Source organism: Perna viridis, chromosome 1 (genome assembly GCF_037379345.1).
Source record: "Perna viridis isolate PV_CMFRI_1.1 ecotype Kerala chromosome 1, ASM3737934v1, whole genome shotgun sequence".
Classification (NCBI taxonomy): domain Eukaryota; kingdom Metazoa; phylum Mollusca; class Bivalvia; order Mytilida; family Mytilidae; genus Perna; species Perna viridis.
This window is the reverse complement of record NC_142445.1, coordinates 54,725,787-54,753,645: the sequence shown is the minus strand read 5'-3', so window position 1 is coordinate 54,753,645 and position 27,859 is coordinate 54,725,787. Positions and strand designations below refer to the sequence as shown.

The 27,859-nt window shown below is 32.5% G+C and overlaps 1 protein-coding gene across 2 annotated transcripts; it reads left to right on the top strand.

Moving 5' to 3' along the window:
• Window positions 1-2,916: 2,916 nt before the first annotated feature.
• On the top strand, window positions 2,917-21,688 carry LOC148629422 (E3 ubiquitin-protein ligase HECTD3-like). 2 transcript variants are annotated; one of them, XM_088550710.1, is made up of 19 exons: window positions 2,917-3,331; window positions 5,348-5,484; window positions 6,156-6,387; window positions 6,716-6,834; window positions 7,473-7,586; window positions 8,150-8,238; window positions 9,108-9,273; window positions 9,751-9,832; window positions 10,800-10,876; window positions 11,414-11,572; window positions 12,175-12,343; window positions 13,167-13,289; window positions 13,587-13,676; window positions 14,129-14,332; window positions 15,081-15,210; window positions 16,224-16,377; window positions 17,036-17,104; window positions 17,529-17,631; window positions 18,708-21,014. In XM_088550710.1, exons 1-18 carry the CDS (start codon window positions 3,005-3,007, stop codon window positions 17,629-17,631), a joined length of 2,544 nt encoding a protein of 847 aa, XP_088406836.1. In that variant the 5' UTR covers window positions 2,917-3,004; the 3' UTR covers window positions 18,708-21,014. The 2 variants fall into 2 exon arrangements, with proteins under 2 accessions (XP_088406836.1, XP_088406825.1); XM_088550699.1 differs by lacking the exon at window positions 17,529-17,631 and having other exon boundaries at window positions 18,708-21,688.
• Window positions 21,689-27,859: the final 6,171 nt, after the last annotated feature.

The window sequence follows — 27,859 nt, the reverse complement described above, 5'->3', positions numbered from 1 at the left end:
GAACATTGTGTTATAGACACATGTTGTGTGTTGATCTTGAACACTGAACTATAAAACTAAAAATATTTACAAACACTGTAATAAGAAATTATAAAATAGGAAGAACTTAATGTTTTTTTTGTTAATTCCATTTGGGTGTAAAACACGGAATTCTTTTATCCAAAATCTCTCCCGCTTCACTCTCTTTAGATCAATCCAGACCGTGTTTTGTTCTACGATGAAGATTTTCATTTTGTTGAAATCATGGAGGCAGTGGTTTGGTAATCTGAAGTGTTGACTAACTGGGAGTAAAGGCATTTTTGTTAGGTCGCTCCTGTGTCCGTTCAAGCGCTTGTGAAAAGGCTGTTCAGACTCACCAACATATTGAAGGCCACAGATGGGACAGTTTTGTTTGTTTGTTTGTTGGGGTGTAACGTCCGAGCAGCAATATTTCAGCTATATTCAGACAATGAACATGAAATGAAAAAAGAGGATGGGTCACAAGGATAATAGGGTCGACAAATTTTGATTGCCACTGGAAAAAGGGGGATGGGTAAGGTCGGGCAATTTAGCCTCCTGTGGCGGAGCGCAAAGGTTCCTACTCATATCGAATACCACAGCAGGGTTCTTTAACGTGCGAGGAACGTGGCATTTTTCCCAACACGGTGCACCACTATGGTTTGCGGTCAGGTTTTCCGTATTATAGCCTGACAACCCCAGCATGTAACACGCCAGGGGTACCCCATTCCACCACCTGGGGCACACATCCCAGTTGCTCTGTGGGCAGAGCGCCTAGCCCCCGGCTAGGTTTCTGAGCACTATTTAGTCGCCTTTTACGACAAGCTTAGCGCTGCTGCAGGCCTATTTTTTTAACACTCGGACCTGCACGGGGCCAGATGGGACAGTGGAGAAAATATATTACATTAGCACTCTTGCAGTGCACGTTACAAAATATTTTGTAGCGTTTCCCCGTGACTGTGCTGGTGAATGATGACGAGTGGTGCATTTAGTTGCAACATTTGCACCTTTTGTCACCACAGGAGCGACTCTCGCTGCGAGTCATGTTGGGCTTAGATATTTCAGCCCTCACAAGCAGACTACGCAAACTGTCTGGCTGTCTGGAAGCAATCGTAGGTTCTGGAAAAAACTCTGGATAATGTTGAGTTTCTCTCGACAAAGAAGAACTAAACTCTTCGGCATAAGATATTGGTTTGGCGTATAGGTCCGTGGAGAGCTCTCCCCCCGATAAGGTGCTGGAGGTATCGAGGAATGAGATGTTAGTAGCAGATGTTTTGTGAGTGAACTTAATTGAAAGATGTTGATTGTTGGCACGTGGGATAAAATTGTTTAGTTCTTCTTTGTCATGTGTCCACTTCATATCCACGTTGTCAATAAACCTATATACCAGGACAGAGGTTTTTTCTATTGAGGATTCAAGTAGTTCTTTTTCAAATTTTCCCATGAAAATATTGGCATAAGACGTAACCATTTTGGTAGCCATAGCTGTGCCATTTATTTGTAAATAATGGTCTCCATTAAAAGTAAAATTGTTCTTGACTCGACGATCCGATACCCATTAAGTTTGCTAATATATATATATATATATATATATATGTGTGTGTGTGTGTGTGTGTGTGTGTGTGTGTAAACGTCTCAGAATGTGACGACTCTATTCGCTACACTGCTCCATCGGATCAAATTGATGCAGGGAAGAATACCTATGATGTTAGAACTGTCAAATTTGCAGTGCAGATTTTTGGTCGTTCCCTCCACGAGACTCGAACTCGCACCGCTGTGACATCTATGGCAATACCGCATGCACAAAGTACAGCGTCCTAGACCACTCGGCCAGCTAGCCTGTGTAAAAATATAACTTTCGCTGGCCGGGTCATTCATCCTCGTAGGATTAATCTAGGGCTGTAATTTAGTATACGATGTATAGTAGTACGGGACAGTTCATCTAGGTGTTTTTATGTAGGATAGAGGATCAAATGATGCATGTCACAACAAATCAATATTATACAAACGTCTCAGAATGTGACGACTCTATTCGCTACACTGTCCACCGGATCAAATTGATAGAGGGAAGATAATGTAAACTTATAAAAGGGTCTGAAAACTTCCCAACGATGTTAGAACTGTCAAATTTGCGATGCAAATGTTTGGTCGTTCCTTCTGCGGGACTCGACCTCGTACCGGTGAGGCATCTATGGCAACACCGCCTGCACCAAGTCCAGCGCCTACTTAGTACATCGTGTTCTAGGTTACAGCCCTAGATTAATCCTGCGAGGAGGAATGACCCGGCCAGTGAAAGCTTAATAAGATAATTAATTGGGAAGAGTGAATAACCGAAAAATGATCACGAGTGCTGAAGAACGCCTAGATTTAACGAGTTAAATCTTAATGCCTTCTTGACACGAGTGATCATAATTTGGTTATTCAAGATAACCAATTGATTATCCTATTTATTATATAGATTTCCTCCATTATTCATTGTTATTTTCAACACAAATTTAAAATTTTGTGTTGTGATGTTTTGGCGGGAGAAAGCGCTAGAGTGAAATTACCGAATTTATTTCAGTGTGAATTATCGAAAATAAATACACTGGGAACAAATCGGTAAATCACTGCTATCTATATAATAATAATAATGATAATAATAATAATAAATTTGTATAACACACACACACACAGATTCAGTTTTGTCAGACTTAGTTCTGTATATCATGTTTTCAGTCTTGTCGCTAACGTATGTTCACAAAGTTCTTGTAATTAATTACATGTGTGTGGAAAAGACTCGTTGGTATAACTTATGTCCTATCCAATTGCCTGTAAATTTAGCAATAAAATATTTTAAACTATTCAGGACTACGTATTGCTTTTTAATAATTGCCCGGAATTTTACAAGTCCGACTCGTATCGAACACTAAGCACAACTATTTCACTTCCGGGAAGAATCTAAGAATTTTCGCAGAAATGAGTCAATCCTATTTTCACCATCTTTGGATGTCATTATAACTAAACGATGCATTCTAAAGATCACAAACACGCAGGAGCTCAGAGTTCAAATGTCGAACATTTAATTGCATCAAGAAAACGACTTTCGAGAATAAGGTGTATTTTGGAATGCATCCAGTGTCTGAAAGAAAGGAAAAAGTTGCCAGAATGTATTTGTTACGTGCCTTCAGAAGTAGAGTACAAATTTCATAATAGAACAACAATTAAAGTGTACCCAGAACCTGTAAAAAATAACAAAAAGCTGAAAGAGTTGCATTGTACCCCTGAATCTAGAATTATAGCCAGTGGTGAAGAGTTTTGTAATGCACATGGCAAATGGTTAAGGTTGAAGAAGGTTTGTGTCAAATTATATACTCATATATAGTGAATAAAAGGAAATATTGAACCTGGTGGGACACATTTTGACAAAGCCACACCCTTTATGTTTTTGTTAAGTTTGGCATTCGTTTAAAAGTATTTGATTGAGTATTTATTCAGTTACATTTTTTGTACATGTACATTTACATGTATGTTAAGCCTGTGAGAACTGCATTTCAGATTTATGGGAAGAACACTGATACCAATGTGTATTTTGATTTATTTAAGAGAATTTTTCATGATGTCATCACTTACCTGTGATTTGGTTTTGGTTGGCAAAAAAATCCATTGATTGGCATGGAGCATAAACTTTAAATCATCATAACTTCTCCATTTTTTAAGATAATTAAAAAAATCTCTAGGTTCAGTAATTAAACTATATGAACATAAAATTTAATTTTAATTTATATAAAAGTAGAGGTTTACATATAAATATTATTACAAATTTATTTTTCAAGTAAAAGAGGTATAGTTTCACATACAAAATATTAATTATTTTATCTAAATGAAACATTTTACAGGTCCAAAATTTAATATAAAATAACAAAGTAATAAGTTTGGAAAAGTGGAATTCTTATCATGGAATTGTCCATTGTTTATTTAGTTGTTCAGGGGCTGCTCTGGCTTTCTAAATTCTGTCACCAGAAAAATCGCCAGCTGCCAATTTTCAGAAATTAGAGCCAAAATGGGTGCCAAAATCGCTAGATCAAATAAAAAATCGCAAATTGCGACATTAGCGAAGCCTAGCGAGATCCCTGGTTGTTTATTTGGTAACAAGTCAAATCCGCACATGGTTAAATCAGCATCTTTCATTATAAAAAAATAGTCAAATCAGGACCTTCTTAAATCAACAACTTGATATTCAACTCTTTTTTTTTTTGCATTATAATATTTGTTTACTTACAAAAAAGTATTAACGTTGTACTTGAGAGTGATATATCTCATAAAATATGTTTTTTGAATTTGAATTAAATTCAGTTGTGTATTATTTGTTAAATAGTAGTAGTTCATGTAATAATTTTTATTTATAGTTGTGTTTCATATTAACAGTAACGTTAGCTCTCATGAGCTTCTTAATGACTTATACTTGTAAAAAAAATAAATAGACATATAGTCAGTAAACAAACTTTTCATTCAAATGGTGATTTGCCTGAAAAAGAAAACCCACAAACTGATAGAATAAAACAGGGGCATAAACAAAAAGATTAAAAAGCAACAAAGTTACAAAGCTTTATCTGTGAAAATTAAGAGAGTAAAAGAGGAAATAAGAAATGACAAAATATATATTTAAATTTAAAAAACAAAAAACAACAAGATCATGACATTAAGCTGATAATAGCATTGAAAACTTGAAATAATCCATTGTTATTAGATATTTGACGGGAATGGAAAAATTAATTGAGGTTACCTGTACATGTATGTTGATTGCATCACTGTGGTCAACTAAATGGCTTCACAAGATTAAAGAGTAATTACTATAAAAGTAAATTAGGTTATATAAGCATTATGACAGTATGTATTGACTATGAAAATAAAACCATGTCAGCAGTTGTACTCTAAACTGACATGGACTTGATGTTAAAATACTGATATTCCTGTAACTTTATTAATTGGAAAGAAAAATGGTACACACCTCGTCTTTATATACGAATCTGTTTAAAGTTGTTCCATCTTGTTATTTCAGTCATTCTCTGGTCTTTCACCTTTCCCTCAAAATATCTAAAGGTTGTTCTTCCAAGGCAAATAAATGTGCTGAATAATGACAAATAACAAGGTGCCAATTTGACTATATATGGTGCCTTTTTCACCAGGTTCCATTATAATCAAGTGCTGATATATCTAGAATTCATTTATTAACCAACCAATTTGACACTTAATGTTATGCAAATTAGCGAATATCACATCACTAATGAGATTGGCAAACTCTCCTATTCATACAAGAATGATTTGCACTATGTTTTTTAGAAATGAGTATTGGTATCTTATATTTTAGTTTAAAGTTACTTCAAATGAAGAGGAGAAGTTTGATAATGAGGCATGGATACAACAGTTTAGCAGTAAGGGTTCTACAGAGGAGTCACTAGCCCTTGTACCCTCAGACAAAACAGCAAAGAAAAATGTGATATCAAAGTATGTTGTATATGTACATTTTCTAAGACTTATTATAGTTACAGTACAAAAAGAGACATACCATGATTAATCACTGACATAGTTGTTCACCATGACTGATCAATGACATAGTGGTTCACCATGACTGATCACTGACATAGTGGTTCACCATGACTGATCAATGACATAGTGGTTCACCATGACTGATCACTGACATAGTGGTTCATTACTATGTAATTTTTAGCCCACATTTTTTTTTAATTGAAAGAAATACTCCCAATTTTTTGTTGTTGTTTTGAAAGGTAGGTAATGCCTTGGGGGAAGGACTTCCAAAAAGAATTCTTAAGAAACCTAAAGAAATAATGTTATTGGCTACCACTCTTAGGATGGTGCCCCATTATGTCAGTGATCAGTTATGGTACATTGTATGTCTCTTTCTGTACTGTAAATTTATATTGGTAAATGCCAATGTCTAATACATGTACATGTAAGTAAAAATGAAGTACATACAGGTTTGATACTTGTCTTTGGTTGGTACATTAGTGCTTAATAGTATATTTGCTAATTTGCTAGGAAATTAACATGCATGTGTATGTACATGTCTTTGATTCTCCAAGTTTATCATAGAGCTTCTTGTCTTCATAACCAATGTTTGCTTGTCCTAACTTGTAAGTCTTTATGAATTATTGCAGTTGGGAAGATGTTGTTGAACAGCATTTTTCACTACAATTACCTAAAAAGAAGTTAGAAGTGATGCAATGTGATATTGAAGCTGTAGATAAATTACAACAAGTTCCAACAAACTGGTCTATAGAATGTGAGGAGGCTTTAGTCCGTTTAATGTCTCAACATATACCTCCAGAAAATGATCATCTAGGCAGTATAAAGAACTATGTGGAGGCTGTTGATGTTTCTTCTTGCTGTGTAAGTGATTGATTACAAATTGTTATAAGTACTTATATTGGTCTTTATTTTTTGATTTTTGATATTGATATTTCTGTTACAACTTGTAAGTTTATATAAAGATAATATTTTCTTTCTTATGTTGTTTGGGTTTGAAGTCTCATATACATGTAAGTAAAACAGTCCTAAGGAAATTTGATATGCTGGACTGATATTCATACTTGTTAACATTATGAAATCTACACTGACCAGAAGCATGGAAAGTACAGATTTTTGTAGATTTTGCCTAACTTCATTAACTTACAGGAAAAAAAATAATGAATAAAATGTTTTAAAATGTACTTTTTAGGATGAATCTACTGGCGGTTCTCCATTGACAGATGGAGATCCAGACACATACTGGGAGAGTGATGGCAGTGCTGGAAGACACTGGATTGAACTTAAAATGAAGAAAGGTGCTATTATATCGTAAGTACATGTTTTGAGTGGCACCAGTAAAACTAGAGATATATAAATTGAAGGCAAGTTCTATATATATGTTTTGACTCCAAAGAATAAAGCATGTTCTTACACACACTTTTACTAGTATGATAAATATCAGTTTCTTTAAAATTCATGGATAATTTAAACAAAATATAGTTTATAAATTGATATAGTAGATGGGGTCTTTTAGTAATTATTTCTCAGTGGTCTTCTTATTGTACTTCAATCCTGTATTTTTCTTTTTTTTTCTGAACAGTCTTTGCCATATAGATTTTTGACAAGAAGCCCAAGCTGAAAAATTTTTGTAAAGTTATATAGCAGTCATTGACCTGCTGGTCAAATTCTCCAAGCTTACCAGCATTTTTACCAGCCATAGCTGTCGGGCTGGTGTCAATTTAAAAAACTGTTCTGAATGGTATTTAATGAACCATTCAACCAAAACTATGACACAATGCTGTTGGCAATATAGGTCATTTATCACTTTGAAAAACAATTCAAGTTTCTGTCAAAGAACTTAAAACAGACTTGAGTCTGAAAATGTTCTTAACTTGTAAATTTATGTGTATATTACACGAACCGAAGTTAAAATCATATTAATTATCTAATTATCTTTTATTTTTAAGAGAATTAAAAGTCACTTTAGATGGATCAGATGACAACTATTTACCAAGGAAAATTGTTGTTGAAGGTGGTGAACCTAACAACTTTACTTCTCTGAACACTGTTAACATTACTTGGTAGGAATATAATTCTATATTTATGTGACATGTGATATAGAAGTAATATAATCATGAAAAATAATAAACATGAGGTTCCGTGTCTGGCATATTCTAAAAATGACCCAAAAATACAGGTCTGTGTATAGTTGTGTAAACATGTGTTTGTATCCTAGTTGATAGTATAATTTGTAACTTCAGATAAAACTTCAGGAAATGGTGTGCTTTTGGGAAATGTCAAGTGTTTATTTTGAATATGTCATTGACCTGATACTTTCATCTACTTGAACAAAATTTTGTCTTTACTGTATTATGTACTTGTATTTGTTGTTACACTTGAGGGCCTTAATTGAAAACAAAGTTTCGGTATAATTTTGAATTTTTTTATTGAAATACTTATGAATGAAAATCCCTTCCTGTGCTTTGCAATCAGAATGCGGATATCTCTTATCGTTTTGTGTTATAAGGGGTCATAGGTGCAACACTTCTTTATTTTTGGTCCATTTTGAATTTTTTTTATTGAAATAACAATGTAATGTATAGTTCTTTTTTTATTGTGATCTTGTTTTTTTTTACTTTACTAGGGAAATAAGTGATGTAGAAGATATCCCATTGTTAGAGAACTGCTCTGAACATTATCCTTACATTATGATTAGAATAAAGGAATGTAAATGTAAGTCTAATATTTACCCTAATAATCACAAGGGACATAACTCCAGAATGCAAGAAACTAGAAGGTGTTCATACAGTGTAGAATTATAACTCTTATAACCCTTGAACAGGATATGTAATTTGGACCACAACTATTAAAAAAAAGACCGTAAATGCAAAACATTAAGTACATAAGTATTCAACATCAAGCAAATAATAATCATGGAAAAGGAATATGATGTTTTTGTATTAAATACAGTTTTTTAAGTTGAAGTAGTTAATTATACTATGAGAAAGGTTTAAGAGTGGCTTTATAGATGAGGACCATCTGGGCTAAGTTGTTCCATTTGTTCAGATACTAAACTAATGTACTCTACATACAGCTTGTTTTTCTCATCCAGAACTACTAGGTTATTTTTCCTGCACTAAATCCATAAATCCCAGAAAGTTTGGCTGTATGTAACTTCCTGTCAGACTGAAATCAAGCTCTAAGCACTTCTAATGTTATATCTTAAAGTTGTGTTTATTACTGTTATGAGACTCCATCCTCTAAATGCTACTCTTAAGAAAGTGCAGTGCTGCACCCCTGTATTTTTGGCTATACTATAGTTATTACTTGTAACTATTATTTACATTTTGTGTTGTATACTGTGAGAGTGTTATTGTTTGTTGGGTACCAATATTCGTGGATTTCTTGGGTTTGGTAAACCACAAAATTTGGTTCCCAATGAAAAGGAAATATTCCATTTGTTTGTATGATGGAGTTGTCGAATCAACGAATTCAAGAATCCACGAACTGATCATTTTCCCCGTAAACCACGAAAATTGGTACCCACTAATAAAAGTACTTTCACAGTAGTTGTTTTAATGCTATTCTTTATAATAATACAGCTGGTGGAATAGATACTAGGATAAGAGAGATTAAGATTACAGCCTCTGAGGGAAGATACATGGGTTTTGACTTGGATGTTTTCAAGAAAGATAATCTAGTCAGATTCCCTAAGTTGGAATCTTATTCACCAGAACAATTGTATAGGAGGTCTATAGTTCTACAAAGGTAAATACATTTTTGTTGTATATACAATATGGTTCCTGTTCATTAGTCCACTGTTCAAATCTGCAACTCCTCTGAAATCGTTGAATGGAATTTAATGGAACATGGTTCCCGTTCATCAGTCCTCAGTTCAAATCTGCAACTCCTCTGAAATAGTTGAATGGAATTTAATGAAACTTTCACAGATTCTTTATTACATGATGCCATTGTGCACCTTCTTTTTTGTTTTTTCATCTGAAAGAATAAAGGGATTTTCTATATAGTTACTGAGTGGGGAGCAAGGGTATCATCAAGTGAGTTTTTCTAGTTTTATCACACACCAAGAAATTTTAACCATTCAAATTTAAATGTTTCTACAGTATTTCTAAGTAAAATAAGATTTTTTTAACATCCATTTCTTCCATTGTGACTTATGTTTCATTAAAGTATCATATCACATCACCACCCATGTTTTTTGACATTTTTCATCCTTTTTTGCAGATTTATCACAGTTTTAGATAGTGTGCTTAAATATTTAGTCCCATCCTGGAAATACTCAGTTGGTTCTTACAGTTCACTAGAAGTAAGATGATTGACAACTTTAACCAAAAACGAAGAAAACTTGTATAACTGTTATCTATGTCCACTGTAGTGTGAAAGTTTGAGGGTTTACAGAATTTAAAAAAACTTTTTTAGATTTAGTTTCAATTTTCCTACCACTACAAAAAGCTTTGATTTGATATTAAGAAATTAGTTAAAAGTTTTGCCCATTGGATTAAGAACAATTGAAAACAAATAGACATAAAATCAAAAATTGCTTACAAGGTAAGTGGGTGAATAAATCGTCAAGGAGATATCTATGTACCCCCTGTAATTAAAATTTGGGTCTTATTTGGTATGTCTAATTACAAATTTCTAAGTTCTGAGACCACTCTCATTCTGGTCAGAATCTCATGCTGTTTAAAACATTCAATCACAATCCAAAAAGAACTGTCAGTCACTGTCTGTATCAAGCTTGATTGCTGTGTCAATAATTGCCCCAACTGTTCAGGGTTTGACCCTTGTATATCATATTGAGCTGGGCCCTGCAAATCATTTAATTGATAAGTAGGTTAGCTTGCAAAAATGCAAAAATAGATACCACATGAAGAATGCCACTTCTTCTTTTGAAAAAAAAAAAAAATCCCTAAACAATAAATTAGTAGTTTATATATTTCACAATCAATTATTTTCATGGTTGGCATTATGACTTTTCAACCATGAAATTAAGATGACTAGGAAATACCAAATTACACACAAAACTGACAGGATATGTCACAGATAAAGACAGCAAACATTGCACTCAGAACTCTTGATTATGTGTATGTACGATGCAAACATCTTCATCCTGTTAGAAGATATTTCCTCTTTACTATTTTCTGGTTAACTTGCCTGGTGATTTACCACAAGAAGATTTATTTTGGTAATAGTTTCTACTTGTAAGAATGAGATTGTATAGGGACATGTAATGCTTCCATATGTTTTAAACTGTCTTTGTTACTTTTTTGCAGTTTATTCGCCAACTACTGCCTTTATCGAAGAAAAGAATGCATTTAATAGATACATTTATTAAGGAATCAGCCACAGAGTAAGTCAACTCATTACCATAATTGAAAAAAGAGTAAATATAATCTGACATCATGGTATATCACATCTGGTTGTAGTATATTAACATTATGTATATTATCTACTAGATTCCAAATGTCACTTTTATTCCTTTAGTTTAAGGTGAAACATATCTTATTGCAAACTTAGTACATTGATCAGACAAAAAACTGACAGTCTTACATTGTTTTCTCTCATTATTCCTTGAAATGCTTCATCGTCACAAGTTTTAGATCAACAACACTTTAATCTTTTACACCAAATTAACTCACTTGCAGACAATACTAAATTTTACCTGCTATTATTCCTTTCCCTGGTGCCACTAAACTTTTGAAAAAGTTACATGTAATATAATTTGAGAAAATTCTTGACTGTTTTTTAGGTCACTTTACCATGGACATTACAAATTTTCTCAGTCATAAGAATTGTATAAAGTTTTGTTGGAACTTTGACCTTCAGATAGACCTACACTTGGTCTGGTTACAGAATGGTGATAAATTTATGGTATTTTTTTTCACAGGAGACCTTCAGATACACCTAAACTTTACATCAATAGAAGAGCTGCAATGGAACATAGATGTGATCCTACAAATGACCCAGACTTCAAAAACTCTATCTTCGCTCAAATTTATGAAGGCTTGAAATTCAAAGATAAAAATAGCAAGCAATTAGATTACAGGTAATTGTATACTGTGGTTTCTTTTATTTTTGTGAGTATAATTTTTTTTTATTAGATGGAAAAAAGACATTTGGTATATACATATATACAGGCCATATGGGGCTATAAAACAATTGATATTCTATTTAATTAAACAATTAATGGTGGCAGGATGTTGACCACTTGATATGACTTCTCTCTTGTGTTACTAGAATAGTATGATGATTAAAGTATCTGAGTAGACAATCATTCATTGAAGTTTTTGTTCATTGGAATCTTTAATTTTGTTGTTCAACACTACCCACAAAATCCACAAAAATTAGTACCCAGCAAGTAAAAATGGATCCATAATGATATTTAAAAAAAGACTGTGGCTATTGTCAAGCATTTAACTAGTGTTGAATTTTTTTTTTTTTTTTTTCATTTTTGTGTTCTCTTTGTGACTGTCATCCATGATAAGAAGAAGACATTTTGTTTTACATTTGTTACCATATAACTGAATCTGTTGAGAGTACATGCACTAGCAATTCATAATTTAAATGCCAAACTGATTAAACAGACACATTTCAATTACATTGGCATTGATGAATTTCACCTTTATGAAATGATAAATATTTTTATAGATGGTCAGCCCGATTTGATCAGTGGTGGGAATGTAAGTTTATGTCAGAAGGTGTGATTGACCAAGGTGGAGGATTTAGAGACAGTTTATCAGATCTATCAGAGGAGTTATGTCCTACAACTAGTGATACAGCATTACCTTTACCTTTCTTCATTAGATCTCCCAATCAGGTATGATCAATTCAAATGATAATTCCCTTAAAAAAAATTTTAACACCACTTATATTTTTAATATGGATTAGGTATTGCCTATTAAGACATCATTAAATTCTTTTTGACCAATATTAGGTTTCATTGTAAATGACACTGTTTACTATGAAATTTAATAAATTATTATTCAACTACTTAAATGTTTTGAACTACATATGCATTTGTCCATGTACCAAAAATTCTGGCATTTTAATTTCGTTTGTCTTCCAAACTGAGTTTGGGATGAAAGTAAAATTGATGACATTAATTGCAATGTGACATTTTTATAATGTAAACATTTACAAACTACCAATCCTTTTTGCTATTTAAGTTAGACTTTAGGTGTTCAAGAAATTGTTTTTTCTTTTTTAAATAATTATTGGGGACACTTATTGTTATTTTACATTCTCTCTGTGACATATAATTTCTGGATGATAAATTTTAGTTCTTATTATTCTGCATCCTGCTGACTTGCACATGCATGTCCTGTAGTGCTTTTTGCTCTTGCTGCAGTTTTGCTGCATATAATCTGAAGTTCAGATTCTAAATAGCTATGTATCTGTGTAAGCTTAACAGCCATGAACTTGTGTAAACTGAACAGTTGTGTACCTGTGTATACTGAACAGCTTTGTACCTGTGTATACTGAACAGCATTGTACCTGTGTAAACTGAACAACTGTGTACCTGTGTAAACTGAACAGCTGTGTAGACCAAACAAGTTCATTGTCTGAAGAGATTCAGTTTAGACAGGTTTTACTGATCTCAAAAGATCACATATTATCATTTGGTTCTGTATATTTTACAGATAGGGGACGACTCTAATATTCACAGAGATGTTTATGTGCTAAACCACCAGTGTAGAGAGTTTGCCAAGTATGAATGGATGGGACAGTTAATGGGTGCTTGTCTTAGAGGAAAAGAAAACCTGGTATGTTTCTTAAATAATCTAATTAAATATTTCGGTTGTAAAAATGCATGATTATAAAATTGAGAAAGCACAAATATTTGCATAGCATCATGTTTCAGATATATTCCAATTTAAAAAAAAAACATGTCTTCAAGCACTGTTTTCCTGTAATTTTGAGCTATGTTCTATAAAGTTTAAGATGATCCAGCTTTAACCCCTTTTCCTGTTGCTCTGAGATGTTGGATAAGGTTTAAGATAACCCAAATGAAAGCTTTGGTTCTGTTGTTTTTTAGACACATTAAGTTTTTCTTTCTTTAGGTATTATCCTTCCCGCCGTTGGTATGGAAGAGACTCTGTGGAGAAAGAGTTACATGGACCAGAGATTATCATACTGTGGATGCTGCTGAGGTAAAAACTGATCTATGATGTCAGTGTTTCTTTTCAATGAAACATATTCATGTCTGGCATAAAAATGTGTGTATCCATCCTTCCTTTCTAATATATGCTATTTTTTTTAGAATTTAAGTTTGGAGGTCTTTCTGTATGTCCATCCAACATTCCATCTGTTCACATTCTCCTAAGTTCAACTCCTCTTTAACTGCTCCAAGGATGAAAATGTAAAAAAAAATGATAGGCATCATATGTCCATTAGACCAGATAATTATTGTCTGGTCACTGTAAGGAGAGATTATCCAATTTAAGGGTATATAATCGTGATTTAATTCCAAGTGAAGTTGCGGTCTACTCACAGTATTTCTAGTTCTAGTGGTAGTTTTTTTCAAGGCCTAAACTTTAATCTTTTTGTGTCTGTTTTGATGTAGATATTTATTTTCATAAAAAAAAGTTTCTTTTGTTTCAAGGTTAAGTTAATAGATCACCTTGAGGTAATGGATGAGGAGACATTTTTATCAACAGGGAGAACATGGAGTACCACTTTAACTGATGGTACACCTGTTGAGCTAAAAGTAGATGGGGAAGGGAATCCCCTTCCCTTAAAATACAATGATAGACAGGAATATTGTAGCAAAGTTAGGCAAGTCAAGATGACAGAGTTTGATGAACAGGTAAATTCTTTAAAAATATATATATATTTAAAGGGTCCATTCTTCTAATCACATGCAGTGGTTGATCCAGAAATTCAAATAAAAGAAGGGCTTACTCTAGCGATTTCATGCTTTCCTATATATTCAACCAAATTTTCTGGTGTAAGCTTAGATTCATCTATGACATGGATGTCACTTGATTAACAGATAAACACCATTATATAATAATATATACCATGTTAAAAAGTTTTTTTTCAAGAATTTTGTAAAGGCATTCTCAGAACTTTAAAAAAAATCCTTCAAAAGTTCAAGACTTTTTGAAAATTGTGGCTAGGATTTACATCATGTTTTTTGTATTTTTTTGTAGTTCTTTTTATTTTCAAATAATTATTGTTCATATCTTCTGTACTGTTTTGACTACTGGTTTTACAGATTTTGAATGATGGCAAATTTATGCTGCCCATTGGTGTTAAAATATACTGGAAATAATGAACCATAATGGGAGTAGGAGGTTAAGTGCTATAAAACCTGGTTTAACCCACCTTTCCTTTTGAAATGCCTGTACCAAGTCAAGACCATTGTGGAGGTTTTCCAACTTTCTGGTTTTTGTCCTGATATTGCCATTTGTTATACTGACTTTCCCTTTAGATTATTCCTTTTGACTACTGCCTTGATTTTATCACTTTGGTAATTATGTTATTACCCTTCATTGAATATTTACAGATTCCTACTCTGGTGAAATGTTATGGTATTGTGTTATTTTATTCAGATTGCTGCTATTAGAAAAGGTTTACTTAAAACGGTACCCCAGGCTGTGTTTGATTTACTGACATGGCAGGAACTGGAGCATCGTATCAGTGGAAATCCTGATATAACTATAGAAGCACTCAAACGTTCAGGTAGAAGACTGTATACAAATCATTAGGCTGTAATGAAAAAATTCCTAGGTTCTCATCCCCACCTGACCCGATTTTTTTTTTATTTTCAAAAGCATTTTGAAAAATAATACCTGACTTAAAGTTCTGGAAATATTCTGGGTCTTGTTCGGACCTGATTTATAAAAATCATCATTTAGTAACTTCCAGTTTGTTAATCATATTTTTTCTTTGCTATTTCTTTGAAAAATCTTTTTCCATAAGTAAAATTGATCACCAAGCTCACAAAGATGATAACAACAATGCTTGTTTTTTGGCATGAGTGACTGTTACTGTAAGAAAAATAAAAAATTGAATTTGTTCCCACACCCAAATTTTTAATAAAAGTTTGATGAGAATCTTGGATTTTTTTTTTTATTGTGGCCTTAGTGGCAAACCTGACATTTAATGCTCTGTTAATGTGTCTGTATGTCAGAAACTTTTTCTTGTTTGCTTCATATCTTTGTAATTATTTAGAATAGAGGGTTGATCAGCATTTAAAAATGTGTTATGATTTATGCTAAAATATGTAATGGTCAGGAAATGAGGCAGTAACTAAGAGATCTTTTTGAGTTGGTTTTAGTCTCAATGTTAGGTAGTTTTTATGTTGATGCAAATTCTGCTATATTTTCAAGGAGTTATCTGCTCTCAGTGAATGAATTAATTTAAATTTTATGTGTTGCATACATATGAAGTGATTTTAGTTGCTGTCTGATATCAACTTCCTGTGTCATGGGACCTTACCATTTTTCACTAAATGAGATGATAGAGAAAATTCAGTTTTGTCACAAAATCCTCATCTTTCACTGGATGGATTGATTTCAAATTTGGTGTGTGGCTTTATATAGATAGGAAATACTTTGATAGTAATTTAGGTTGCTGTCCAACATCAACTTCCTGTAAAATTAGGGGTTTACTTAGCATTAGAATGCACACATTTTATTTTTTTTTACAGGTTTAGAAAATTTTTTTTTCATTTTTAATTGTTTTGTTTCTAGTCCATTATGATGATATAGAGGAAGATTGCTCAACAGTGAAGTTCCTGTGGCAAGCGTTAGAGAAATTTTCTATGGAAGATAGAAGTAGATTTCTTAGATTTGTTACTGGTCGTAAAAGACTGCCTGCTCCTATATATGTTTCTTCTGGAAAACTGTAAGTGAAATTATGTATCAAAAGTGCTTATTTCATCCCTCATAAATACTGTGTCTAATATGAACCATGTGTTCACATTGGTCCCTCAATGTACAGGGTTCAACAGGCTGTGAGGGGTATTAGCCCTGTTAGGGAAAATGTCTAAATCTACTTGACTCTGAGCATGTAGATCTGTTATTAAGATTATCTTCCCTTTCAATTATCCATTAAAACTTTTATTCTTGACACAAATGTCAATATTGTAACTGAACTTGATACATAAATTTTCATCAAAATCACCAAGCAGTTTAGTGGAGGAAGTTTCTCTTACAAGATACACAAACAGACAAACAGACAGGTGAATGGATGAGCACAGTAAATCTTATTAATATTACAATTACAAAAGTATTTTATAAAGTATTTTACCGTATAGTTTGTCCACATTGTCAAATTCATGTTGTTTTTTTTTTCTGAGCATGATTCATTATTTTTCAATTTTGCATGATTCTCACATATTGTTGTACTTAAGTGTGTTGATTATAAATATCCTTAATTCAGATTAGAACATTAAAATATGGCGTTAATAGTTAAACTACTTTGTAAAGATGACTTTATAAATTTCTGGAGTAATTTTTTTTATCAATAACTTCAATGTAATTGTAAAGTTTCTGATTTGTAGTGATGCAATAGACTGTTTACCAGAATCATCAACTTGTGCCAACATGCTTTACATTCCTACTTACACCAGGTAAGATATTACATGTACATGTATTATATCAATACATTCAACTCCTATATATTTACCTTGGGTTTCCATTGTCATAAAATATAATTTATAGAAATGTGGTGCAATGTTAACAAATTCAGCCTTGTTTTGTGTGTTTGTAATAAATACATGTAATTAGAATACTATCATTTTCTCACATTTTAACACAGAGTGAATAAAATACTTTATATGTCACTTTCTTCAACAAAACATATCTATTTATAGTTCTCTAAAACTGTACACAGTGATATTGCATATCTATATGCTAACACTTTGATCTTAATAAAAAAATAAGGATTTCTATTAACACTTAATCATTTCAAGGGCAATTTTGTTCAAAAACACCAAATGAATCAGCCAAGCTAACATCTCCTAAAAAGATAATGCAATCATATTTTTAATTCAGCTCGAAGGTTGCTGAAGAGAAACTTCAATATGCAATCTATAACTGTACTGATATGGATGCTGATACACTATATCTTAGTGATACAGATCTAGATGTGTTTTAAGTATGCTGATTCATTCTCTGCATGTGTGTACTATAGTTGTCCCTCAAATATCGTCATTGCAATAATAAAGTGGCTTGAAAAGTATATTCAACATATAAAATATTATTAAGATATTGGCAAATCATGTGGTGTGCTCAAATATTTGGCTTCTAAAAGCTTTGAATTTTAATAATAGTTTATTATTGCTTTAAAACCTTTTATCATTTATCTAGTTAAGCTTCTAATGTCAAGCTAGCTTTGCTGTTCAGAACTTTTCATAACCCCATTAAACTTGAGATTTCTTTGTTTTTGTTTATTTTGTTGTCCCTGATATTAACCTTAGCTGTTGCATGTGTAAAGAAGCATGCCAGTTAGGCCTGTGATTTGTATTCTTTGTTTTACTTTTATTTTAAGGAAGAAAATCAACAATGCCTTAGATCCTTGTGATTTATCCCTATTTAGTATTTAGAAAGTATTAGTGAGGTTTTTGTTGTACACTAGGCCAGTCTCTTAGTTGCACATTGTTCCAGATATTAACCCAATGCATTTCATTATTTAATAAAGATGTTGATATATGACATTAATCTATTAAACAAACTATGATTTTAATTGTTAACATAATGTCATTAAGTTTGTGTTTTGAAAGACATATGACCCACAAATTATTTTGTTACTGAAGGGGGCCTGGGATTCTTGTGCAAGGTAGAATATTTTTTTGGTCTTCAAAACATTCATTTTTTACCCATTCAATAAAGCAGAATTTGTTTATTTTTAAATTTTTTTTTATTTGCAAGTTCAAACTTCAAAGGTGTGTTGAAAAATTCCCAGGCCTCAACACAGTAATAAAATGGTTGGTGTCTTAATTGGTTGTAATGTATTCTGTTAATGAAAAACTTGAGATGGTGCACACCTGCAGAGAAAAATCGGTGTATTCATACTTCATCATCATGATAAAGTCATACTGCATTGGCCAACATTTTCTAATAATTTTCCATTTCATTGATATTCATGGGGTCCTTTTCAATTTAGTTGATAATAAATAATGATTTCTCATACTTGTATTAAATCACATATAATTAAACTTTTATCTATTTTAGTTCTAAGATCGCAGAACAGAAGTTACGCTATGCTGTCTACAACTGTACTGACATTGACCTTGACCTTCAGGACTGGGGAGATTCTTCTGATGAAATAGAATAATTCTTGGATACTTATTAGAAAACAATTGACTGTGACTTTGAATAAAGTGATTCTACTGAATGGGAAATCTTATGGATTGACTGGATTTTGTTGTGAACTTGGATAAAACTGCATAATGCTAATGACATAAAATTGTGTGATTAAATCACCTTACTTTGTGTTGAAAAATTATCTGCGATGGATAAGACACGCCTTTCGAAAGTGTATAACTGATAAAAGATGACTGTCAGTATTGTGTTGAATTAGTTTTATAATGTAAGGAATGTTCAGTGTTTTCTATTCATTCAAAGTATTGTTTATAGTTTGTAACATATTTTTTCATAACTGAATTATTCATCAATATCCAAAAATGACTCACATTTAGCTTAGAAATTTTAATATTGCTTTTATAAATTCAACAATAACTTCAGAACCAACAAATTTAACGAAAAATCTATGTCTTAAAATAACCGTTAATGCTAGGTACTGACGCTATATTTAGTCTTAAAACATCTTGTATTTATCGCTATAAATTCCAGACTACCATTAATGGCATACTTCATCTAAACTTATACTGCTAATGTTCCATTCAAGTAGTCAGAGTGTCTTGACCTTATATTTACAAATGATATACTGTCACTGTGTGAATACTATGAAAGTACTTTCATTCATGGATACCAGTTTTCCTGACTTTGGGAAGAAACTTAAGTCTAAAATTAGTCAAAAATTACGATATTACAAAACTTATATGACATCATAACTTATGACTATTGTACACTTAAGATTTTCTGTGAAAAAGATAACAGGTCTTGAAATCTTGGATTTGACAACTCCATCTTATGAATGAAAGAGAAAATTTTATTTCCATTTGGAACCAAATTTTGTTGTTTGCCAAACCCTCTAAATATAAACATTGTTACCCTATGAAAAATGATACTTTCACAGTATAACTATTTGGTGAAAGTAACAAACATTACATTATTTTAAATTTACTGGATATTGTTGTATTTTTGTTTAATGAAAAAAAAACTGGTGCAGTATAAAGACAATCGCACTAACTGTGACGCACAGGCTTGTTTTTTTCTGATGGTACTAAGTCTCCACATGTAGTCGATATGTCCATGTAGTAAACAGTATATATGCAAATTTGATAAGGTTGCCATGACAATGTATGGTTCTAATTTTTCTTTTGAGTTTAAGGATCAAAAGGACATTTTTATTTTCTCCTTAGCTCACATGGCCCAAAAGGCCATTTGAATTCTTGTTATCATTTGGCATCTGTTGTCGTCTATTAACTTTTCTTTCTTCTTCTTTGAAACTACCTGAAAGATTTTATGAAAGTTAATATGAATGTTCCTTTGGGTATCCTAGCATTTGGATTTTTGATTTTCTTTAAAAAAAACATGCCTGACATTTCTATTAATGGATGGGGGATAAAGCCACTTATTTGTAGGTTTGTCTGAAAAATATGATCGATTGAGAAAAATAAAGATATCCCTCCTTTTTTTGCTTGAGTAGATCTCCAAAAGTCATCATGGGGTTGAAGTTTGAGTTATTTACCTTGAAAGGCAAAAAATGACATTTTTTTAATAGATAGTTAGAAACTAGATGTGGAAATAGTCTTTACAATAAGGCCAACAAGTCTCTATCTGGATTAAGATGTAGGACGACTCCTTGGTTGAGTTATTGCCCTTGAAAGGCCAAAAATGAACCAGGCAGATTGAACCAGGTGAGCAGTTCAGGTTCCATGGGCCTCTTGTTTTTTTTTTTTAATTATTTAATATGTAATCAGGTAAGCAGTTCAGGCTCCATGGGACCTCTAGTTTTTTTTTAATTTAAGGCTTTTGACTGATATTTTTATGAGTAGATTAATCAGTAGTCAATTCGATTAGATTTCCATTACTGCGTAGGCTTCTGGCATGTCTTTCTTCTTTGTTCCGTTGAAACATAATTAATATTAGCCAGTTGTATAAAGTACACCAAATATTTTTTGTCATTTTTTTTCTATTAACAAAACTGATTAAGTGAAAATTATAGTAATGCTCACTACACTGCTTTTTGTGTAAAATATGTGTACAAGATTGTTGGAAGATTTTTGATATCAGAAAAAAAGTTAAATATTCATCTGTTCATGTAATAAATACAAAATGTAAGTAAATGTATCGATCAACTTCTGCAATATAAACTTACTTCAGCATAAACTCTTACATTGTTAGTATTTCTAAGTTCAGGAGGTAGACCTAGGGTAAGAGACATAACTCTTGAAATCAGTGATACGTTTGTATCATATTCAATTTCACCAAAGCCTGTCAAGCTTTGCTTTGAAACAGAAGGAAATCGGTCTAAGTTATTTGATGCTTACATGAGATTGATGTAAAATGCTGAGTACAAACATTCCAATGATTTTTACGAGTTGTGTCCCTTACCCTAGGTCTACCGCCTTAAAGGGATACAATATTTGTCTTATTTAACCCTGAAATGATGTCCTTTTTTACTCACTGCTGTTTAAAAGTTTCCTTTTGTCACTAGCCTTGATTTTTTACCAACTACATGCATGTACACCAACGATCAGGTTATTCAATGTCACATGACTTTGGATCAGACTTATTTCATTGTTTATAGTACCATTCTATTTATTGACACCATATAACAATGTATCAGTTTCAGTTCCCTGTATTTATATCATGATGTATTAATTTTAGTAGCTATGATATCCTCCTTAACAGATGCTAATTTATTTTCCCCTATGGGCAGTATTGTAGAGGAAACATTGTATTTGTTTCTAGTTTTATGAAGAGGAAGACTGTGATTGCCTTTTGTTATATATAAACCCATAGAAAATATGGTTTTGATAGTTAATTATTGATATTTATGTGAAAAAATAAAAGTGGTAATACAACTTCTTGCTGATATTGGTTTTGATATTAAAGCCATTGTTTTTCAAAGCATTGTGAAAAAACTGAAATTTGTGTTTTGAACTATTATATCCATTGCCTAGAAACATCAATTAGGCTTTAGTCAACTGGAATGGATATTTCATTCATTAAGCATTATGAACAATTCTTGGAAAACTTTTAAAGAATAAGAGATGTTTTCTGTGATAACAGTATGGCCTTTAATCAGGTTAGGTACAAGGGTCTAATTAATTTAACTACATGTTGTTGGAATTTGGAACAACTTCTTGTAATAAATAGAAAAACCTATCCAACAGAAACCAAAATGTATTTATGAATAAAGAACTGTCTTGGATTTTTATTGGGGCTAGGATGAAAGTCAGGATCAAAATTTTCAAGAAATTAAAAAGAGAGGATTTCCCATGTTTGTCCATCCATCAGTCGGTTACACTTAGCACAATAACTCAAAAATGCTGCTACCAATACTTGTGAAACTTTGGTGAATTGTTTATTTTGGTTGATTTGGGCTCCCTTTCGATTTTTATGAATTTTAAATTTTTGGTTTTTGAGTTATGGGACTTTCTTTGTATAAATATGGAGTTAAAAAACCCATGCACCAGTTACAATAAAACTTTTGTGAATTGTTTAATTATATTGACAAAAGCTCCCTTTCATCTTTTTTTTTTTTAATTTATGATGTTACAATTGAGAGTTTTGGGACTTTTTTTCATAAAAAAAGTGTGGTTAGGTAGGGGGTGATTTTGCAATTTTTAGAATATAGTTGTTGCATCTATTTTCATTGAACTTTTAAAATTTTCATGACCCAAATAAACACAGAAAAAAGTCTTACAAAATATAACATGAGGAAACCTCAAAGTATGCATATCCAATTTCCTATGGAAATTAACATTGGAAAAGGTAGATTACTCCATAAAAATTATATTTTTTTGGTCAGTTTTATCAATCTCATGTCAAGTATACAACTTAGGATTAGAGATAGAAGTTTTTCCCTAATTGGCTACCTCCCATATTATGCTGCACATGATATGTAACATTTGGAATAAGGATAGGTATATTTTAATAGCACTCCAGATAAGAATCATGCAAAATGTGATTCATGGGTAAAAAGCCTACATATTTTTATTTTTGATATTTTGTTCGGATTGCCATAGCAAATAAAAACTAGCATTCAGTTTTTCATGTAACCTGTGTTCTTAGGAGATAAAAATTATATAGAATGCACTGTAGATTTTCAAAACCAAGGGAGATAACTCTGTTAAAGACACTCAAATACATTATAATCTATTGGATTTTAATTGTTGATTATCTCCTAAGAGCAGGCAGATTTGAATGCATAATTACACTTTATAATATTAATCCATAAAACAACTTAATTACAAAATAAAAATATATAGCCTTTTTAGGGTGTATCACATTTTTCAGATTTTGCATGATTCTTACAAAGACAGCTAATTAGAAATGCTTATTTTCAGACACTTCCATCATTTTGAATTAAAAAAAATGTATTGTTTATTTCTGCAAGCCTTTTATTAACAGTTATGCCTTTGCAAAACGAATCTTTTAACCACAAAAAGAAAAATATTTCCTTAATCATTCTCATCAAAATTTAAAATCTTTAACTTCATTAACCTGCAAAATGGACACATGATTATCTATTAGTTTCTAAATCTAATATGTTGTTTTGTAAAAGATATGAAAACTTCCTTTAAGTTGTCGACAATCCTCCAAATCAACGCTAAAATGTCTACTATCAAATTTTATTTATCAGATTAAGCATAATTATGAATTTGTATCAAATTTTATGGTTATTTTAGCCATTTATACAGTTATTTACCCTTTCCTATGGTAATTTCCATAGGAAATTTGATATGCTTATTTTGAGGTTTGCGCATGTAAGTTTTAGTTAGATTTTTTCTGTGCTTATTTGCTATGGCTAAGAACTTAAATATCTTCTGTTGCAATTTGTTTACATTATGCACATGGGCTTCCTCACACCATCAAATGTGCAGTCCGATCAGTATGTAAACACGAATGTACTAATAGGAGTATGCCAGAGCGTCAACAGAGCAGCCCAGCCGCTAGTAGGACAAACTCTGAGTTCTTTGGTCAGGTATCCCTATCCCGAAGGCTTGGCTTCGCTACCTCCAACTACTAACAGACATCTACTAACAGAATCCTAGTAAGGGGCTGTCGTGCGAGATCCGTAAGGATAGTCAAGGCAGTAAAAAAACACAGAAGAAGTCGGGTTGCATATTTGATAGTGGGAGCAAGCTCATTTTGCTAAATTGACTTAAATAATAACCTGAAAATGCTTTAAGCAATTGTCTTGAAACTCTTTGAATAGTTCATTTCTATTGTATTTGTGTGATAAGCTTCCTTTTGATTTTCATAAAATATTCATTTTACATTTTTGAGTTATGGGACTTAATTTATACAAAATATGAGCCAATTCCCCGTTTTGGACATCAACACAAAAAGTTTTTCATTAAATGTCTTTTGATTCAGGCTTTGATTTTTTATCATAGAAACAAACAAAATTCTTGGATACATAGAAAGGACATGTTCATGTCATGTTAAAGTCTTATTGCAAGAATTTAAGTTATTTTACTGCTTCATATTATCTTGTGTCTTACATTATCACAATCAAAATTCAGAGCTGTATCAAGTTTGAACTTTGTGTCCATATTTGCCCATCTGTTCCAGGTTTGATTGTGCAAATCATTTTATTTTATATATTTTGGGATGCTCATTTTTGCGTTATGAGACTTTATTCGTGAAAATTGGGACAATTCCCTTTTTGGTCTGTAACTTAAAAACAATAGCACCAATTGGAACCAAACTTTGATTGAATGTTCCTTGGGGTATCCTGCATAGAAAGTTTGTGGGGATTTCGATCCGTCGGGATAAAAGTGTTCAGCATGATGAGATCTATGTCCTGTCAAATTTTCATTTTAATCTATTTAGCCATGTTGGAGTTATTACCCTTTTTCAACGTTTTTTGCTATTTTTAATGTTATTTCTTTCAAAAATCTTCTCCTCTGACACTATTTTACCAATTGAAACAAAACTCGGTATAAGTGTTTCTTGGGGTATCCTGTATGGAATTGAAGTGGGTTTTTTGGATCCGTCGAAAAACATGGCCACTGTTACTAAAAATAGAACATAGTGGTCAGACAGTAGTTTTTCGCATATATCCAAAACGGTTAGGTTTAGCCAAATTCTTTCAATAGCTGAAATGATCCTTATTTTTAGGACTACAAAAGTCTTCAGGCATAAAATTTGTCAGACGCCTTCTTATAGGAGTTATTGCCCTTGACAGGGGAAAATGACGGTTTTCAGCCAATGTCTTCAAAACTATGATAGATTTAGACTTTCATTTACTGAAATGATCCTTATGATAAGTCCTATCAAAGTTTTCTTGAGTCAAAATTGTTGGACAACTTCTTGTTTAATTTATTGCCTTTGAAAGGCAAAATTCAACCAGGTGAGCGATTCAGGCTCCTGGGAGCCTCTTGTATTAGTCTTGTTGCATGTATTTCAGTTACTTGACCAAGTCGAAGTCTTATCCCGTATCACAATGAAAAGGTAGAGTTGTATCAGGCTTGGAATTTGTGTCCACTTTTGCTCCATCTTTTCAGGGTTTGACCTCAGCATGTGCCCTGGGAAACATTTTATTATTAAAGATATCGTATGCGAAATAAATCAAGTATAAATCTTTTCGCCCAACAAAAACGATTTTGAAAGGATCAATCACTTGTTTTCACAGTGGAATTGACATTTAACCCACAAAGACAGTGATATGTTCATGCAGTTTAAATCAAATTAGCCATGAGAATAAACTTAAGGTGGCTCCATAATTTTTTTGCAGGTCATGCATAACATGGAAACGTTCTTGCAAAATAAAGCCAAAATGTATAAATTTTGCCTAAGTGGAAAAAAATCCCACTTGATTTCATTACATTTAATTTGTCTTAGCAGGGTATTTTTGCCACATGCGACAAAAACTTACATATTCCAACCATTTAAGGCTTTTGTGTTATAACAACTTTTAAGAGGTTCTCAAATAACGTCATACATATTGTAACTACAATATGCAAAATACTTACGCTTCCGCAACCATTTTCGAGAACTTCTCTTTGTACAAGGGGCGGATTCAGGCGGGGGCGTGGCGGGCGTGCGCTCCCCCCCTTTTGCAAAGCATGGGTTATCATGGGTAGATTTAGGCGGTTTTAGGTTGAAACTTTAATTTCTAGCTAATTTTATCTCAAAAGATTGCACCCACTCAAGAAGAATATTTCAAAAATTTAATCTCAAAAAATTTTTCGCCTCGTTCCGCTCAACTATAAATTAGGTACAGAATACCCGCTAAATCATTACAGATTGTCCATATTCTTTTTTCTCAAATTCCTTTCCCTTTATCTTGTAATTTTGCACACAATTCTAACTCAAGACAAAGGTTATACAATCCATTTATTTCTTTCCCCTTTATAAGTCCACTTTCAGAAAAATTTTGTTTTTTTTTTCTTCTATAAGGTTTTCTATTCATTATAAAAACACAAATCGTGATGTTTTGCCTTTCAAGAGCAATGACTCAAACGAAGAGTCGTCATACAACTTGGATAAACTGGACACTGTTGTCGGATTTGTAATAATGATCATTTCATCAATGAAAGGTACGTTTTTTTAGATTTAAAACAAAGTGGTGACATTGGCCTTTCAAGGACAATTACTCTAATAAAGAGTTGTCACACAACCTTGACCCTATGAAAACTTTAGTTTGATTATTGTCACCAGGATCATTTCAGCAATTATAAGTTTCTGTCCACCTATTAAGCTATTTTATAGTTGTAACTTGAAAACCACAAAAATCGTTCCAAGGTCAATAATAATGACAATAAGGAGTTGTCAGACGACTTCGACTAACTGAAGACTTATGTAGAGCTCATCAAGCTGAAGAAGACGGGTCACATTTATTTTCCAATATATCTTATGAAATATATATCTCTTTGAAGTATAATGTTAAAAATGTGATTTGGTGGTTGTTGTGTACACATAGCAATACCTGCCTTGTATAATTTTTATCTACATGTATTTAATCTACACCATCTTTTAAGCAGATACCACGATATGCTAGTGATTATCAATTGAGCAATTTTTAAAGAAAATATAACGGCAGACGATGACAGGTGATGACAGGGGCAAAGTGACAATAGCTCATCTACGACAGTCGAGATAAGCTAAAAATAGTTATAGTTAAAAGATCAAAATGTAACTAGATAGTAATTAGAAATACAAAAAAAAAGTTTTTAAAAAAGACACGAAATGGAAGCTAAAGTTTATTGATATCAGGAGCGGAATTAATGCACTGAACGGAAGAGAAGCAAGGAAAACTCCAGCATTCTACCAGGACGGAAAAAGTCAGCTCACCTTGAGAGCCCAAAACATTTAGGATCTTTATACGGAAGTACAATATTGTAATAAAATAACTAAAACAGATAAGAGATAACAATATAATTGTGTTATAAATGGACTATGTCTTAATTAACACTCTACCAAATGGGTTTAAAATCTGCTGAAACCCGTTGTTCAATGAACTGCCACCTGAGCAAGTTTAGAGTTACTCCTACAACATAAGAGGTTGGAATTCTGTTCCTCCATTACCTACGAGTAGGAAAGTCACTTGCATGTATTGGGTTCTATATGTTTCGTTATTTCATGAGGGGACAAAATAGTCCAACCAAAAGCAAAATAACATAATGGCCTGTCGATGAAATTTTCAAGATAACTCGAGATTCGACATTACCTTTCTTGAATCGATACTCTTTATTCGATGTTTCTTAGTCTATTCTATCTTGACGATTCTAACCTGATACATGACATTAGAAAAGAAGAAACATATATCTATCCAGTGGCGGGTCCAGTGGCGGGTCCAGGGGGTTGGAACCCCTTTTTATTTGAAAATTTGTCATTTTCATGTGTAAAATTAACAAAAATGGCAAATAATGTCCTAGCACCCCTTTTTCTGAGGAACCTCGCTGGCACCCCCCTTTTCAGTGTCTGGATCCGGCCCTCCTAACCCTGGCAACAAACTGATACCTATTAAAATTCACTTAATTTAAAACTTTTCGGAAACATTACAAACCGTAATTGTTCAG

What these genes read in the sequence shown, in the direction of transcription:
- LOC148629422 (XM_088550699.1), top strand. Translation starts at nt 3,005, where the DNA reads ATGCATTCTAAAGATCACAAACACGCAGGAGCTCAGAGTTCAAATGTC. An exon ending in AATGGTTAAGGTTGAAGAAG is followed by an intron (nt 3,332 to 5,347) that starts GTTTGTGTCAAA and finishes CTTATATTTTAG; the next exon opens with TTTAAAGTTACTTCAAATGA. An exon ending in TGACAGAGTTTGATGAACAG is followed by an intron (nt 14,333 to 15,080) that starts GTAAATTCTTTA and finishes TATTTTATTCAG; the next exon opens with ATTGCTGCTATTAGAAAAGG.